Source organism: Mycteria americana, chromosome 16 (genome assembly GCF_035582795.1).
Source record: "Mycteria americana isolate JAX WOST 10 ecotype Jacksonville Zoo and Gardens chromosome 16, USCA_MyAme_1.0, whole genome shotgun sequence".
In the NCBI taxonomy this organism is placed as follows: Eukaryota; Metazoa; Chordata; class Aves; order Ciconiiformes; family Ciconiidae; genus Mycteria; species Mycteria americana.
In genome coordinates, this window is record NC_134380.1 from 13,177,226 (window position 1) to 13,193,035 (window position 15,810).

The following is a 15,810-nucleotide window of genomic DNA, read 5'->3' on the forward strand; positions in this document are numbered from 1 at the left end:
CAGCGGGGTGTCCCTGGGTACGTCCCCAGCCCAAGGAGCAGGGCAGAGCAGGGCAGCTCGTGGCGGCGGCGGGGTCCCGGCGCAGCACCGTGCCCCTTCCCAGCTGGAGAGTGATGCCGAGCAAAGCCCCGTGCCCCCAACCTGCTGATATCCCTGCGAGAGCAGCCCGCAGCGCTTGGGCCAGGGTTATCGGCGCCGGTTAAACACAGCCCGGCCGGTATCGCCGAGCGGCCGCCCTGCCTGCTCACCCATCCGTCAATTATTAACGAGCTGCTGGTTGCGCTGGACCCACGGCGCAGCTGTCGGCAGAGGGACGGGGCCGGCGTGCAGGCGGCATCCCGTGTGCCGGGGCTGGGGGTGAGCCCTCCCGGCAGGACCCTGCCCCAGGCTCTGCTCGGGCGGCGGAGGGTGGGCAGGAGCTCTTGAAGCCATCCTGCGTGCGTGGGGTGGGCGCACGGCGGAGCGGCTGGGTGCGGGTCTCATCCTGGCAGCGCGGACGGAGGGGGAGAGCAGGTCACCCGCTGCCGTGGGACTGGGGGGGGGGACAGGGCTCGCTGTCCCCCAGCCCTGATCGGACGCTGCCGTGTCCCAGCACAGCCGGCTCCCGGGCTGGGAAGCGCTGCCCAAGGGACAGGTTCTTCCCCGGCTGTGGGAAGGGAGCCAGGCACCAGCCTTGCAGCTCGGCCAAGAGCCTCGTTACGGGCCAGCCCTAATTGCACCAGCAGCCAGAGGTGGAAGGGCATTTCCCCAAGCCGTGCGCTGGCTGCGCCCCGTGCGGGACGGGCGCGCTTCCACCCCGCTCACCGCACCCTGACCGCGCCACGGGGCCGCGGGTGCAGCCGGGGGAGGGCGCGGAGCGTGGGCAGAGTCGCACGCGCCGCCAGCCGCTGCGTCAACGGGAGCCGGCCACGCTGCCGGTGTCGGGTACGGCTCGACATCTCCAGGGGACCGGAGCGGACGAGTGGGGTGGGGAGACGCAGCCTCTGGAGCACCTCCCAGCCCAGGCTGGGGGGCACCCGTGGGGCCAGGCCCACAGCCCGGCCCAGGAGCACAGAGGGGCTGCGCCAGTGCCCGCGGAAGGAAGTGGGGAGAAGCAGGCTGGGCTGGAGGTGCCCCGCTGAGCCCTGCCACGGGCAGCGGGGACACTTAAGGACAGGGCTGCAGCGAGGGGACAGAGCGGGGATCAGCACACCCCGTGCACCCCGCATGGGCACCTCCGCTCACAGGCTCCCCGCGGCCCCCGTGCCCTCGCAAGGACGCGAAGGCTCCGGGGGACGGCAAGGACCAGCAGCTGGCGGTGAGTCCCGGCCGGCGGCACGCTGTCCCCGCGGGGAGCAGCACCACTGCCGAGGGCAGCGGGCACACCCGGGGCCCGGGCACCCCACGGCTGCGCCCCACAGGGACACGGCAGGAAGGGGGGGACGTGCGGGGGACAGGGTGGCTGGCGTGGCTTGCCTGTCCTGCCACCCCACGGAGCAGCCGTCCCTCCCGCGCCTTGGCACCACAGGGCTGGTTTGGCGGATGCCGATGGGGCACCCTGGGGGGTTCGGGGGCACAGAGGCATGGCACCGGCCCCCCCCGTGGTCCCCCCGCTCCTGCTGTGCCACCGCAGGCTCACCCATCCCCGAGCCACGTCGGCGCGGGGCCGGGTGCCAGCAGGAGGGCACGCTGCCCGGCTGCCCCTTTCGGGCCGGTCCCAGCGGTGTTCGCTTTCTTCCCAGGAAAATGAACCTTTAATTGCGGCGCCCGGCACAGGGGGGTCCTGGGGGCTGCGCCGACACCGCACCACCGAAGCCTCGGCTGCCAGACCCCGCTGCCATGGCTCGCGTGCAGGTCCGTGTCCCCGTCCCCGCGTCCCCGGCCCCGCCACCCCACGCTGACCCCCCCGTGTCTTGCAGGTGGCTCTTCGCATCCGTCCGATGAGCACGGCCGAGCTGGCAGAGGGGGCCAGGCCCGTCGCCCACCGCGTGGACGAGCAGGTACGACCACGGGACGGGCACCCGCGGGTTGGCTGGGCCCCGCCTGCTCCTGGTGCTTCGCCCCCCCCCGCTTGCCCCGTGCCCGTCCCGCGGGGTCAACGGGGCCGGGTACCCCGGGGCGGGACGTGGCCCTCGGCACGGTGCGCGCCCTGGGACGTCCCTGGCGGCCCCCGGCGCTCTGTGCGATGCCCGCGCGTGCCACCTCGCAGCCCCTGCGGGAGACCCTACAATAACAAAGCGGGAGGGTGGGAAACTCTGGGGGCTCTGGGGCAGGAGCCCCCCCCTTCCTGCAGCGCTGTGGGACACCAGTGGGACAGCACTGTGGGACAGCGCTGCCTGTCCCTGTCCCCAATCCTGGGCGGAGCGGGGGGCCAAGCGGGGGGGGACGGAGGTGGCAGTAGGGCAGCAGCGCGGGAGCAGCTTGCATTACTGATTACGGGAAAGGTCCAAATCCGCATCGCGACGGGAGCCGGCAGGGACGCCGGGAGCAGGGGACCCTGCGAGGGGCCATTCCACGCAGGGACGGGGACACGCAGGGTCCCTGCGGGGCGCCGGCATCCCCAGCCGCCTCGCGGTACCCGGGCAGCGGGCACCTTGGCGGGCCGCGCTCACAGAGCTGCCTTTGTGCTGCCGTGCCCAGGTGGGTGCAGCGGGGCGGCCGGCCCGGCAGGTCCCCTGGCACCGCGCACAGAGCTGGCTTTGAGCCCCAGCCCGGCCTGGGGACAATGGGACGATTCAGGAGCACAAAGGGCCCCACGCCGCCGGCACCGGCACCGGCCCAGGCCCCTCCTGCGCCCCGGCACGGAAGGGACGCCGGCCCCGGCAAAGCAGTGGAGAGATGCCCGTGGGGCCCCACGAGGGCTCAGACCCACTGGGGAGCACATCCCAGTGCCCCCGCCCCCCCATGCCAGGGTGCCCCCCTTGGCTCGGGCACCGTTGTCTTTGGTGTGGGCGATGCGGGGTACCCGGACAGGAGCGTGGGGGGAAGATGCAGCCCCGAGCGAGCCGTTCCCCCGTGGGACATGCCGGCGATGCCTGGGCAGGGTGCCCGGTCCCCACCAGCTCCTGGGGCCGGCAGGGGCGAGCGATGGCGTTAACCAGCGCCGGGGTGCTGACGCCTGGGATCTGAGACCCAAGTCCCGCTCGCGTCCCCTCGGGGCTCCGGGAATCCGGTCACCGGTGGGGTGACGTGCTCTCCCGCGGGGTCCCTCACCCACCGGCCGGCGTGGAGCTGCTCGGCAGACCCGGGCCATCCCGGTGCTCCTGGGGAGCCGTGCTGCAGGGCCCCCCCGGTGCCGGGGCTGGGGAGAGCGTCCCGGTGCATCCCCCGGTCCGTGCACATCCCGGGGGATCTCTGCTCACAATGCCGCCAGCCCACGGGGCTCCCAGCACCTCGTTACACCTTGGGGCCCGACCGGGTGCTAATTAGCACCTTTAGCAGCGGCGCAACACCCAGCGTGTGCTGTGCCTCCACGGGAGGCTGGAGGTGACCCCGGAGCAGAGCGGTGGTGGGTGCCCGGGGCCGGTGCGTGCCCCCGGCCAGCCCCGCTCGCGTCCCCCGGCAGGTCGTGCTGCTGCGAGACCCCATGGAAGACCCTGACGATGTCCTGCGTGCCAGCCGCTCCCGGGAGAAATCCTACGTCTTCGACGTGGCCTTCGATTCCACGGCCACCCAGGTGGCCCCTCGGGGCACGGGGGGGATGTGGGGCCGGGGCAGGCAGGCTGGGATGCCCAGGGCAGCGGGTGGAGGTGGGGGGCAGCAGGACGCACCCCGGGGCCTCTCTCCCTCCTGCAGGAGACTGTGTACCGTGCCACCACCCGGGGCCTCATCGCGGGCGTCATCTCCGGCTACAACGCCACCGTCTTCGCCTACGGCCCCACCGGTGAGGGGTGTGGGGCCAGGGAGGGGGCCAGCTCCGTGGCCATGGCGGGGGTCCCAGCCCCAAGTGAGCCCCCTCCTCTCCCTCAGGCTGTGGGAAGACCTACACCATGCTGGGCACCAACGGCGAGCCCGGCATCTGCACCCGCACCCTGGGCGACCTCTTCCAGGCCATCGAGGACGCCAGCGGTGACACGGAGTACAAGGTCTCCATGTCCTACCTCGAGGTGCGGCGGGGGGGCACAGGCAGGTCCACCTCCCCGGGGAGGGCAGGGGACAGCAAGTGGCACGCGGCCCCAAGCCGGGCATCTTTGCACCCAGCGTGGGACGCTGTGTCCCCACGGGTCCCCACGCCGGGGGGGACGTGCCCAGCTCCTTCCCTCCGCCCAGATCTACAACGAGATGGTCCGGGACCTGCTGAACCCCTCACTGGGCTGCCTGCAGCTGCGGGAGGACGCCAGCGGCACCGTCCGGGTGGCCGGCATCACCGAGGTCTCCGCCATCGACGCCGAAGAGGTGAGCCAGCGGACGCCCGTGGGGCGTGGGGGGGATGCGGCGAGTCCCCCCCTGCCCGCCGCTGCCCTTCCGCCCCAGGTCATGCAGCTGCTGGCGCGGGGGAACAGGCAGCGGACGCAGGAGCCCACGGCCGCCAACCGCACCTCGTCGCGCTCCCACGCGGTGCTGCAGGTCACCGTGCGCCAGCGGCGCCGGGGCGGGGGGTTGCACCGCGGCCGCCTCTTCATGGTCGACCTGGCAGGCTCTGAGCGGGCGGCGCAGGTACGGCACCCGCCGGGGGGGCTGCGAGGCTGGGGACCCCCCCGGCCTCTCTTCTGCCGGGTTTTTCCCTCTGCCTTCCCCTCCCCTGCCCAGACGCAGAACCGCGGGCAGCGGATGAAGGAGGGAGCCCACATCAACCGCTCGCTGCTGGCCCTGGGCAACTGCATCAAGGCCCTGAGCGACCAGGCGAGCACCAAGTACATCAACTACCGCGACAGCAAGCTGACCCGCCTGCTCAAGGTGCGGCTGGGGGTCCCGGCTCCCCCCGCTGGCGTCCGAGCTGGGGAGGGGGCACAGGCTGCCCCCGCCCCGGTCCCTCTCAGCCCTGCTCTCCGTGGCCAGGACTCGCTCGGGGGCAACAGCCGCACGGTGATGATCGCCCACATCAGCCCGGCCAGCACCGCCTTCGAGGAGTCCCGCAGCACCCTCGCCTACGCCCGCCGTGCCAAGAGCATCCGCACCACGGTAGGGCCCGGAGAGCGGGCACCCCGCTCCCTGGGTGCCAGCCCTCCCCTGGCCCCCTCCCCGAGCAGCCCCGGCCCCGCCGCTCCCCAACAGGGAGGGCACGAGGCGTTCGTCCTTACGCTGCCCCACGGGTGCCTGGAGCAGGGGACACTGCTCTGCTGCTGTGGGATGCTCAGGACCTGCTCCGCGGCCACGCACTGCTGGGGACCCTACGGGGACCCTATGGGGACATGCTCCACAGCCGTGCACTGCCTGGGGACCCTACGGGGACCCTATGGGGACATGCTCCTCAGCCGTGCACTGCTTGGGGACGTGGCTTGGGGACCCTGTGGGGACATGCTCCTCAGCCGTGCACTGCCTGGGGACCCTACGGGGACCCTATGGGGACATGCTCCACAGCCGTGCACTGCTTGGGGACCCTACGGGGACCCTATGGGGACATGCTCCACAGCCGTGCACTGCTTGGGGACCCTATGGGAACCCTATGGGGACATGCTCCTCAGCCGTGCACTGCTTGGGGTCATAGCCTGGGGACCCTGTGGGGACCTGCTCCACCAGCTCTGTCCTGTTCAGGGGCCCCACTTAGGACCCTGCTTGGGGCCCAGCTGTGCCGGGGCCGTGGGACGCTCGCACCGGCTGCGTCCCAGGTGAGGCACAACCTGCTCAGCATCTCGTACCACGTGGCACAGTACGGCAGCGTCGTGGCTGACCCGCGCAGGGAGATCCAGCGCCTCAAGGGCCGGGGGAACACGGAGCCAGGGCAGCCAGGGCAGGGCGAGTGCCGGGACACCCCCTATATCCAGGGTACAGCCCGTCCCCCCCGCCCTCCCTCAGCCCCGTGGGGCTCGGCGCTGACGCCCCGTGCCTCCAGCCCGGGTTCCGCTGCGCGGTGCCCGCCGCACCCACCCGGAGCCGGGCCGCATGCGGGAGGAGCTGCTCGGTGCCTGCCACGAGCCGGCAGCCCTGCACCACCTCCTCCAGCTGGAGGACACCGAGCTGCACGCCCAGCACCTCCTCACCCTTGCCCGGTACGTGGGGGCAAAGCCCCCCCAGGTACGGGGTTCCCCAGTGAGCCAGGCTGGGGGTGAGACCACCTCCTCCTCCTCCTCCTCCTCCTCCTCCTCCTCCCGGCAACAGGACGCGGCAGAGCTGGCAGTGGAGCAAGGAGGGGCTGGGGGAGCCGGACGGCCCCGGCGACAGCGAGAGGGACTCGGACACAGGGGACAAGCGGTTGGATGTGCCAGAGCCACCTGACGTGGCCGCTGTCCACGAGGGCATCACGGCTCTGGTGGAGGAGCAGGGCAGGCTCCAGCAGCGGAAGGTTTGGGAGCCCCTTCCCCACCACCAGCAGCTGAAACCCCATCACCGGGGAGCTGAGTTTGACAAGTCTCAGCCCAGCAGCACGGGTCACCCAGCAGCCCTGGGGGGACATGGATACTCATGGACCGGGGTGTGGGTCAGGGGCAAGGGGCCCGGGCGCTGGCAGGGGTGCTGGCACCACGGGCAGGGATGCTGGTCCCGTGGCAGGGATGCTGGTCCCGTGGCAGGGGTACTGGCTGTGGGCAAGGACCCTGACCCTGCTGCGTGCCTGCAGGCAGAGCTGGCGCGGCGCTTCCGGCAGAGCCAGCAGCGTGCACGGTGGCTGGAGGAAGCCCTGCGGCACCGGAGCAGCTCAGAGGAGCCGCGGGAGGTGCTGGCCTTGCTGTGCCATCTGCACCAGCTGGAGCTGGAGACGGCAGAGACGCGCTCCCGCGCTCTACTTGAGGGTGGCCTCCGGCACCTGCCGGCCACCGCCGCGCAACGCTTCGACCGGCACCGGGCCCTCTGCGCCCGCATCATCCACCAGCAGCGGCAGCTCATCGCTGGTGCGTCCCTCCCGTGACTTCTGCCATGACAAAGTGGCCTCTCGTGTGGTGTCGCACCGGGAGTCCTGCAGTGTCACCGGGTTATTGCAACGGGACGTGCCGCAGTGCAAAGTCCCCCCCGGTGTCGTGACACGGCCACGACGCTGCCGCCAGAGCCCGGCGTGGCAGGGCGCGCAGCCCAGCTGATGCTCGCCACCCGGCCCTCTCGCTGGCAGACCACCGGCTGTCGGTGCCGCGGCCGCTGGAGGAGCTGTATGAGACCTACCTGCGGGAGCTGGCGGGGGGCCCCGGGGACACCGGCACCCTCAAGGTATGGCAGGGAGGCAGGGCACCCCCAGACCCCCCAGGCAGGGCACTCACCCGCTCTGCCCTGCCCAGGGCACGTCCCTGCCCCAGATCCCGCAGGTGACCGGCACAGAGAGCCGGCCGCAGGCGGAGCGGGACAGCGTGTGGGCACAGAGCTGCGAGCACCCCACAGCCCCGCGGCGTGATGCCCTCCCACCCCTGCGCCCCACGGGGGACAGGTACGGGTGGGCACCCACCACCCCCTGGGCACACGGGGCTGCACACGCCCCACAGCCCCCGTGGCAGCGGGTAAGGGGTGTCCCCTCTCCGGCAGCGCCCTGACCCCCGTGTTCAAGAAGACCCCACGGGCACAGCAGCCGGGGAGCGCGGCGGTGCCCACCCCACCTCCCGGCCGGGGCACGGTGGTCCAGGTGAGCACAGCTGTGCCCCCGGCACCGAATCCCCCAGGTGGGGGTGCTTATGGGTGCTGTGTGTCCCAGCAGCACACGTCATGGGCCAGCCTGAGCACCCGGCGTGGCTCCTGCCCGGGCAGCGGGACCAGCTCGGAGGCAGCGGTGGCAACAGGCAGGGGTGAGCCGAGCAGCCGGCAGGGCTGGGTGGGCGGCCGTGCCCCGCTGACGGTTCCGCTGTGCCGCAGAGCACCGGGAGATGTCGAGCAGCACCAAGAGCATCGTGGCTAAGGCCGCCTGGCACCGGTCCCGCATCCCGGAGAGCACTCCTGCCTGCCGGCCTGCCTGCCTGCACTCGCCGGGGTCCGCAGAGGAGCGGGGTGGCCCCGGGCAGTGGCACGCGGCCAGCGAGGACAGCCCGGCAGGGATGGCCGCCCGCTCCCCAGGCGCCCGGCTGCGGGCGCGCAAGAAGGGCAGCAAGGAGCTGGGGCGGAGCGAGGAGTCGCTGGATGGCAGAAGGCGATCAAGGCGGTCACCGTCCTTCGAGGTCACCGGCCGTGGGGTAGGTGCAGGCACGGCGGGGGCCGTGCCCCGGCGAGGCGGCACTGACTTGCCCAGGGAGGTGGTGGAGCTCCGCCGGCAGCAGTGCCGTGCCCTGGGGGGGAGGGCAGGGTGGGAAGGCCACCCCCAGCTCCCCTTGGCATCCCTTTGCCCACCGTCAGGGTGTCAGCACCCTACGGCACGCGTGTTCCCCCCCCCCCGCCACGCAGCACGGTTCCTCCCCGAAGCGCCGTGCCTGTGGACCCTCTCTCCAGCAGCTGGTGGCCCCCAGGGGCCCCCCGCCATCACCCAACGTGCTACAGAGCTGCGCCGAGCACGCCGTGCCGGCGGGGGTGCAGGCAGCCGGCACCCAGGGACCCCCCAAAGCCCTGCCGGGACCAAAGCCCCTGTACGGCTAGCTGTCAGGTAAGCCCCCGGCTGGGGATGGGGTGCAGGGGCCATCGCCCCCTCCCCGTGCCCCAGCCCAGCACCGGGGCTGCTGCTGAAGTGCCCCTTCCCCAGGTGCTGGGGTCCCGGCTCTGCCTCTGCCCCTCCAGCTCCCCGCCAGCCCCAGGAAGGGCCAGCGCTCGCGGCTCGGCTGTGTCACCGGGAACGGCGCCAGGGCCTCCGGCAAGGATGGAGGGAATTACCAATACTGAGCCGAGCGCCTTGCCGGAGGGGGACCGGATTCTGTGCCAAGGCAGTGGGCTGAGCGCCCGTCCTGCCAGCCCCAGCACCGCACGGCACACCCTGTGCCAAGGGCTGCCCGTGGCACCCCATGGCCATGGCCGTGGCACCCCGTGGCCGGGCCAGCCCTCCCCGTGCCAAACCCACCCCGAGGCAGCAACCCAAGTCCCCGGGGAAGGACGCAGCCGTGCCAGGCAGTGACCCCAGCCAGAGCCACTCGGCTGCTCCGGGAAGGGCCTCTGTGGGTGCTCAGCACCCGGCGGACGCAGCCGTCCGGGTACCGATGGGGCCACCTGGGTGCAGGGCGTCTGGACGGGCGTTTGTCCTTCCGAGGGGTTACATTAAAAGGAGAAGTGCTGAGCCGGGGAGTGGTGCGACTGCTGCGCGCAGCCCGACGCGTCCCTGCCCGTCCCCGGGGACGGGGACCCCCCCAAAGACGCCCCCGCACGCCCCACGCTCGTTTTCTGCTTTTATTAGGAAGGGTGGGGGGTGCCCGGGCAGGGATGGGGCAGCTGCCGGCCGTGAGCGGGGACGGTGCCCCCCAAGCCTCCTCCGCTGCGGGAGGGAGCCGGACCACCCGCCCCAGCCTGGGCACGCGCCCAGCTCGCCGCCGAGCCCCGGGGTGCTGCTGCCGGGGCACCCGTGCCAGCAGCCGGACCCAGTGTCGCCGCCTCGCTGCCCGGCACAGAGGGACCCCAGTGCCGCAGGGGTGGCATCACGGGAGGGCCGGGCTGTCCCTGTCCCCATCTTCTTGCCCGTTGGGGTTTGTGAGCCCGGGACGGGGCTGCACCCGCGGCTGGCGGCTGCACATTTTGCCTCCTGCACCACCCGCACGGGGCTGGGGGGGTCCCGGTGTCCCCCATCCCCACGTCCCCACAGGCGCCCAGGGACAGCGATGGGGATGGGACGTGGCAGGGGGACAATCAGGGAGGGGTGGGCAGCGGAGACAGGCCCGGGGTCCCCCAGCATGGAGACCTCCATCTACCTATGAGCAGGAGGACCAAGCACGAGCCCCCCCCAGGGCTGGGGCCAGTCCAGCTACGGGGCCCGGCTCTGCCTCGTTACTTCTTCACCTTGATGAGGGAGTGGTAGATGGGCTTGATGATGATGTGGAGGTGCAGGGAGTTGTCGATGAGGTACTCGGAGGCACGCTTCTGCAGGTCGGCGTGGGCGAGGAAGTCGGCCGCCTCGTCCGAGCTCTGGTGGAAGCTGTAGGCGTGCTTCACCAAGACGCGGCCCTGCTGCCGCACGCCCACCAGCACCGTCTTCTGGAAGCTGACGCCGGCAAAGTCGGGGCTGCTCATGGCTGGGGTGATGACGAGCCGGGGGCGACCGTCCTCGATGCGCACCGGTTGGACGGCGCCCGAGACCGAGTCCGAGTAGACGGGGCGCAGGCTGACGGGCAGCCAGCGCGGCGAGAAGAGGACGTTCCAGGTCACCCGCTTACCGGCATCGTGGCTGCTGGGACCCAGCTGGGTCTGGAAGCTGGTGCTGCGGTCGTCCCGCGCCGGGTTGTTGATGACCCACTGGGAGCCCCAGCTGGGTGCGAGGTAGTTGCGGGGCAGGAACATGCTGCAGTTGACATCGAAATACTTGGCAAAGTGGAGGGGGGAGGCGGCATGGAACTGGAAAGCCTGGAAGAGCAGATCCTGCACCGCGCTGTAGTGCCGTGCCAGCACCGCCGACTGCACCTGCAGCCGGAAGAGCTGGCTGGGCGCGATCATGGGGTAGCGGATGGCACGCAGCACCCGTTCGGCCACGGGATCCTCGGGCTGCCGGCGGCTCAGCCAGCCCTCCACGGCAGTGTAGAGCTCCAGCTCGCTGTGCAGCACCAGGTCGGAGCGCTCCAGCAGCAGCAGCAGCAGCTCCACGCTCACCGAGCCCCACTCGGCGCTGCCCAGCACGGCCGAGAGGTTCCAGGCCAGGAACTGGAGGCAGCTCTCCTGCAGCGCCGCGTCCCCGATGCGCACGGCGTAGTGGTACCAGCCCACCACGTGGCCTTGGCTCGACTCGCTGGCCAGGTGGGTCTTCATGTAGTCGGCCACGCCGCGCTGCAGCCCCCACACCCGGTACTTGCTGGCCAGCTGGTGCATGGGGATGGCTTGGTGCAGCAGGATGGAGACCCCCCCGCAGTACAGGTACCTGGGGCAGAGGGCAGGGCGGTGACGCTGGCGTCCCCCAATCTGCCACCCAGCCCCTTGCTCCGGCAGCTCCCCAGGGGAGCATCCTCCCTCCTTGGCTGCATCCCTCCAGGCATCCCATCCCATGGGGTCCCCGTGGTCCCCAAGTGAGCATCCTCCCTCCTTGGCTGCATCCCTCCCAGCACCTCCACCCCGTGGGGTCCCCGTGGTCCCCAAGCGAGCATCCTCCCTCCTTGGCTGCATCCCTCCCAGCATCTCCATCCCGTGGGGTCCCCGTGGTCCCCAGAGGAGCTGTGTCCCTCCTGATGTCCCCATCCCAAGGGGTCCCCACGTGCCTGATAAACTTCTCAAAGAGCGCAGCAGTCTCAGGCGGCTCGTGCAGGGTGACAATGCTCTGGTTGCGCAGGAGGCTCTCGAAGACCTCACTCTGGAGGCTGAGCAGCAGCTGGTGGGTGTGGAAGACCTTGGCCTCGTCGGAGGCGGCCGTGCGCACCCGCAGCACCGAGTCGCTGCCGTTGCCATTCTGCAGCAGCTCCTGCAGCCGCTGCAGCAGCGTCAGCGAGTGGTTGATGGTGGCCGCCGTGGCGTCACCGCTAAGGTCGGCTTTCTGGGCTGCGGGGAGATGGGACCATCCCAGTGCTGCACCCCCGGCACCGGGCATGGGGTGCGGGGGCACAGCAGAGTGGGGCCCAGCTGTGGGGCGATGGGTGGTTAATGGGGGGCTGGGGAAGCCTGGCTTTGTGCACATCCTCCCTCCGCTCCCCCCAGTGCCGAAGGGCTGGCTGGTGCCAAGGGGGTGTGGGGAGGACGAGGGGATGTGGGGTCATTTGTGTCCTTGGGAGCCAAAAAACTGCTTTTCTGCAGCAGAAGGGGTGAGACCACCGTGTCCCAGGCTGGGACGTGCTGGGAAATGGCCCTGTGCCGGGCAGCGCTGGCTCACAGCCCGGTCTGCCAGCCCCGGTGCGGGCAGAGCGAGCCCTGGGCATTGCCCCGGACCCCCTGCGTCCCAGACCGACACGCAGGGCACGCGAGAGCCGGTGGGTGCAGGGGGCCAGGAACGCTCCGCTCCCACACCCGGGGACGGGGTCCCCACGGTCCGAGCAGCCTGGGGACACCAGCTGCCCCAGCGTCGCTGCGGGTCGGTGCCGCCGAGCAGGCAGCTGCTGCGCCGTGCCTGCTCCCGGTGTGATCCCTGCGTCCTCACCGACGCCGTGAACTGGCACCGCCGGCCCGGCCGCGTTTTGCTCCCCTCCTCGGGCCGTGTGTGCCGGCAGCCCAGCCTGGTCCCCGCTTGGGCACGCAGCGGGCACGAGCATCCCCCTGTGTCTGTGTCCCCACGGTGCCAGGCTCCCAGTGGGGATAGGGACCGAGACAGGGGTCTCCGTGCTCCTGCGGGCATGGGGAGCCTTCCTCCCTCTCCTCCTCTCCCTCGTGCCTGGCACAACTCCCACCTCCTCCCCGGAACATCCTTCCCCCGGGGTGAATTTGGCCCCGTCTCTCTCAAATCCCCGTCTTACCAGCCAGCGATCCGGCGGATTACCATTCCCGGCACCGGCTTAAGCCCCGCTGAGCAGGGACGGGGAAGGGGGTCGGGAGCCCCTCGCCCTGCGGTGCCGGACATCGCTGCCCGCGGCACCAAGCCTTCCCTGGGCAGCGGCGAGCGCAGCCCAGCTCTGGCTGCCGGCACCTCCCAGGTGCCGTGGGGCACGGCCGTGGGGCACCGCGTGGTCCAGGAGCCGCATCCATCCCGCCCCAGGAGCCGCTACGGCTGCTGGAGAGCTGTGCTCAGCCCCCCACGGGCATCACCGGACATCCGCGCCGCGTCCGAGCCTCACCCCGGCGCCCGGCGAGGGCAGCGGGACCCACGGCACGGGGACCCCTCCACGCCTCCCCCCGCCATGGCCACCCTTACCGGCTTGCACGGTGAGGAGGAGGAGGAGGAAGGCAGCGGCGGCGCAGCCCCAGCGGCGGGTGGCCACGGGCCGGGCCCCCGTCAGCCTGGCCATGGCTTCGCAAGCACATCTGCCGGCTCTCGTCGCGGCACGGGTGTGCGGTGCCTGCTTGGCGCTTATGTAGGCCACGAGCCCTCCCAGCCCGCGCCGCCACATCGATTGGTGGAAACTGGGACCGGCCGTTACCAAGGGAACCGCTTCCAGCCCCTGTGCATCCCACCCTGACCCCGGACCCCAGCCCCGCACCCGGGGGTGGCGTGACAGGGTGCTCCGGCGAGCCCCGGCGTGGCATGGGGCCATCTCCATTTGCCGCCTGTTCCTGCCGCCGCCGGGCACTGCCGTGCCGTGCCACAGCCCTACGCCGTGCCGGAGCCCCGTGCGTGGCCGCAGCCCTTTGTGCCGCTGGGCCGCGGCAGCGGGGTCTTTGCATTCAGGGCACAGCTCGGCGTGGCCTCCCCGCTCCCCCCGGCTCATGGGTATTCATGCCGGCAGCAGCCCATCACCATGGCATCCGGGCTGCCGGCAGGAACTGCCTGCCCTTTTCCCAGCCTTTGCAGCCAAGAGGCCGCCTGCGCGGTGCGGGTGCCCTGTGCCGGCCTCCGCTGGCACCTCGCCCACCCCGACGGCTCTTGAGGGGCTTCGCAACGAGGCCGGGGTGGCATTTGTCGTCATCGTCCCCCCCCCGCAGCCCCGGTGCCACACGCCGGGGCCGGTACGGCTCAAGCATGGGGCTGGGGGTGGTGCTGGGTGCCCCCACGCTGCTGCAGGAGATGGGCACCCCTCTGGCACAGCCCAAACAAGCGGGGTGGGAGCGGGGGGTGTCTGCACCCCACTTTTGGCTGTGGCCCCAGTGGCATCACGGGGTGGGGAGCCCCAGTCGGGGCGCAGCCGGGGGGCACAGACCCCACAGACGGCAGCAGCCCGGCTCGCACGGGCACGGCAGCCCCTTACCCACCACCGGGGCTCCCCGTGAAGGCTGCGGGGGGCTGCCATGCCGGGCAGGAACCCCCCTGCCCCGCAGCTTGGTGGTCCCTGGGCAGGAGCTGCCGGGCCCCGTGCTGAGCCCCGGGACCCCTGCGCAAGGTCACCTCGGGGGGCAGGAGGACCCTGCGTGTCGCGGGGGACAGCACCCGGGCCCCCTGCTCCTGGGGACACCGCTGGGGAGATGCTGTGACCTTCAGCACGTGGCAGCGCCGGGGCCGCGCGGGGGGATGTTAACTGGTCCCGGTTATCACATATCTGTCGGGGCTGATGGGATCGGCGCTGGCACCCGCGGTATCGCAGCTTGGTGTTCGGCTGCCGAGCGAGGTGACGGCACCCGTTTCACACCCCGCTCCCTCCCCAGGACCCACGGGGGGATGCCGTGCCGTGGCCGGCACTGCCAGCACCAGCACCCCGCAGCGGGAGGGACACCATGCCGCGGCCGGTGGGACAGGGAGCGAGCGGTTCGTGGGGCAAAGTGCTCGCCGTGGGGTAGGACGGTGGCGGCCCAGGCTCCGTGCCGGGCAGGGGGGCTCCAGCTGAGGGGGGGTGCTCAGCCCATCTGCCCCTTTGCGGTGCTGCCGCCGTGGCCCGGGGTGCTTTCGTGCCGGCGAGGGCTTCTGAGGACAGGTTTGCTTTGGGCTCACGTGGGAGCAGAGATGGTGACGCGGGGCCGAGGAGCCCTGTCCCCGAGCACGGCCATGGCGCGGGAGGGTGGGCGAGGGGCCCGGGCTTAGACGGGGTCTCCAGATGTTGAGCGTGGGCAGATGTTGCCACGGCTCCCGGTGGGGTGGGGATTACCCGTCTGGCCCTGACCTGCGGGTGGGGGGCTGGGGACAAGCCGCCCAGCCATCACTGTGCCCGCTCCTGGGGCTCCCCGGCCCCTCGCAGGGACGGGCAGGGGGGCAGGCGAGGTGTGGGGCCGGGGCTCAAGCTCTGTGGCCCCGTGGGGCAGGGGACCCCCAAGAGCGCGGTGCAAGCAGAGCGCGCAGCCCGGGCGGGCATTCCTGCATCGCGGCGAGGCGCGGGCCGGCCGGGGGACAAGGGGCCCCCAGCACGGCACAGCCGGTTAATGGCTCACCACATCCATCGATGCCTCATTTAATCACCCGCCTGCAAAACAACAGCTTGCCGGGAGCGTGCGCCTGGTGAGCCGCCGGCACGGTGCCAGCCCAGGCTGCACCCTACAGCCCAGGGACCCTTGTGTCCCCCGTGGGGACATCGGCTGGCCACAGGGCAGGGTGGCACGGGCTGTGGGCCATGGGGGAACATGGGGGACCGTGGTGCTGGGGGTCAGCGGGGACAGGGCATCCATCCCCCAGCCCCTGGTGGGATGGAGAGAGCAGCTGTGCCGGCTCCGGTAATTGCGGCTGAGGCGGTGGAGGGTTGGCTCACCATAGCGACCCGTGCCAGGTGGCTCCCACTGGCCCCGTGGCTGTGGGCGCGGCATCGCCCCTGCGGGCTGGGGGACACGGGGCGGGGGGGGGGGGGGGGGGGGGAGTCAGGGAGCTTGGTGGCCCCAGGGGCGGGCAGGGGACATCAGCCTTCCCACCCCTACCTGTGCGGCTGGGGAAACTGAGGCACGGGCTCAGGTTTGGACGCCGGGGCCGTGCCGGTGGGCACCCAGGCACGCGCAGAGCACAGCCCAGCAGGGACACGCAGGCAGGGACACACGGGTGCACGCTCGTGTGCACACTCACAGACCCACTCCTCTGGGTCCCCGGAGGCGGCCGTGGACCCCGGTTGCCTGTTTGGGGAACCTGCGCCGGCCCCCGGCACCTCGCCAGGCTTGGGCAGCCCCGCCTGCCCGCACCCACCCCTGCCCGGCCCCGGCCCACCTGGGCTGTGC

At 71.9% G+C, this 15,810-nt stretch overlaps 2 protein-coding genes across 2 annotated transcripts; one reads left to right on the top strand and one right to left on the bottom strand.

Moving 5' to 3' along the window:
* The first annotated feature begins 113 nt into the window (after positions 1-113).
* Positions 114-8,859, top strand: KIF19 (kinesin family member 19). The gene is made up of 23 exons (XM_075518660.1): positions 114-130; positions 210-357; positions 726-1,083; positions 1,227-1,297; positions 1,899-1,979; positions 3,545-3,655; positions 3,775-3,862; positions 3,949-4,085; positions 4,249-4,374; positions 4,453-4,635; positions 4,729-4,875; positions 4,978-5,100; positions 5,748-5,904; positions 5,972-6,128; positions 6,238-6,421; positions 6,695-6,965; positions 7,181-7,275; positions 7,344-7,489; positions 7,585-7,681; positions 7,751-7,841; positions 7,909-8,222; positions 8,431-8,609; positions 8,769-8,859. The coding sequence occupies exons 1-23, from the start codon at positions 114-116 to the stop codon at positions 8,857-8,859; spliced, it is 3,372 nt and encodes a 1,123-aa protein (XP_075374775.1).
* Positions 8,860-9,948: 1,089 nt separating this feature from the next.
* BTBD17 (BTB domain containing 17) lies at positions 9,949-13,034 on the bottom strand. Its single transcript, XM_075518759.1, has 3 exons — positions 12,941-13,034; positions 11,364-11,640; positions 9,949-11,029 (listed from the first exon to the last, which is right to left on the bottom strand). The coding sequence occupies exons 1-3, from the start codon at positions 13,032-13,034 to the stop codon at positions 9,949-9,951; spliced, it is 1,452 nt and encodes a 483-aa protein (XP_075374874.1).
* Positions 13,035-15,810: the final 2,776 nt, after the last annotated feature.

Excerpts from the sequence above, each read along its gene's own strand:
- KIF19 (XM_075518660.1), top strand. Across the intron at positions 4,876-4,977 it reads AGCTGACCCGCCTGCTCAAG|GACTCGCTCGGGGGCAACAG; the intron begins GTGCGGCTGGGG and ends CTCCGTGGCCAG. Across the intron at positions 8,223-8,430 it reads TCGAGGTCACCGGCCGTGGG|CACGGTTCCTCCCCGAAGCG; the intron begins GTAGGTGCAGGC and ends CCCGCCACGCAG.
- BTBD17 (XM_075518759.1), bottom strand. The coding sequence starts at position 13,034 with ATGGCCAGGCTGACGGGGGCCCGGCCCGTGGCCACCCGCCGCTGGGGC. Across the intron at positions 11,641-12,940 it reads CCTCCTCACCGTGCAAGCCG|CCCAGAAAGCCGACCTTAGC; the intron begins GTAAGGGTGGCC and ends ATCTCCCCGCAG. Across the intron at positions 11,030-11,363 it reads CTCTTTGAGAAGTTTATCAG|GTACCTGTACTGCGGGGGGG; the intron begins GCACGTGGGGAC and ends CCTCTGCCCCAG.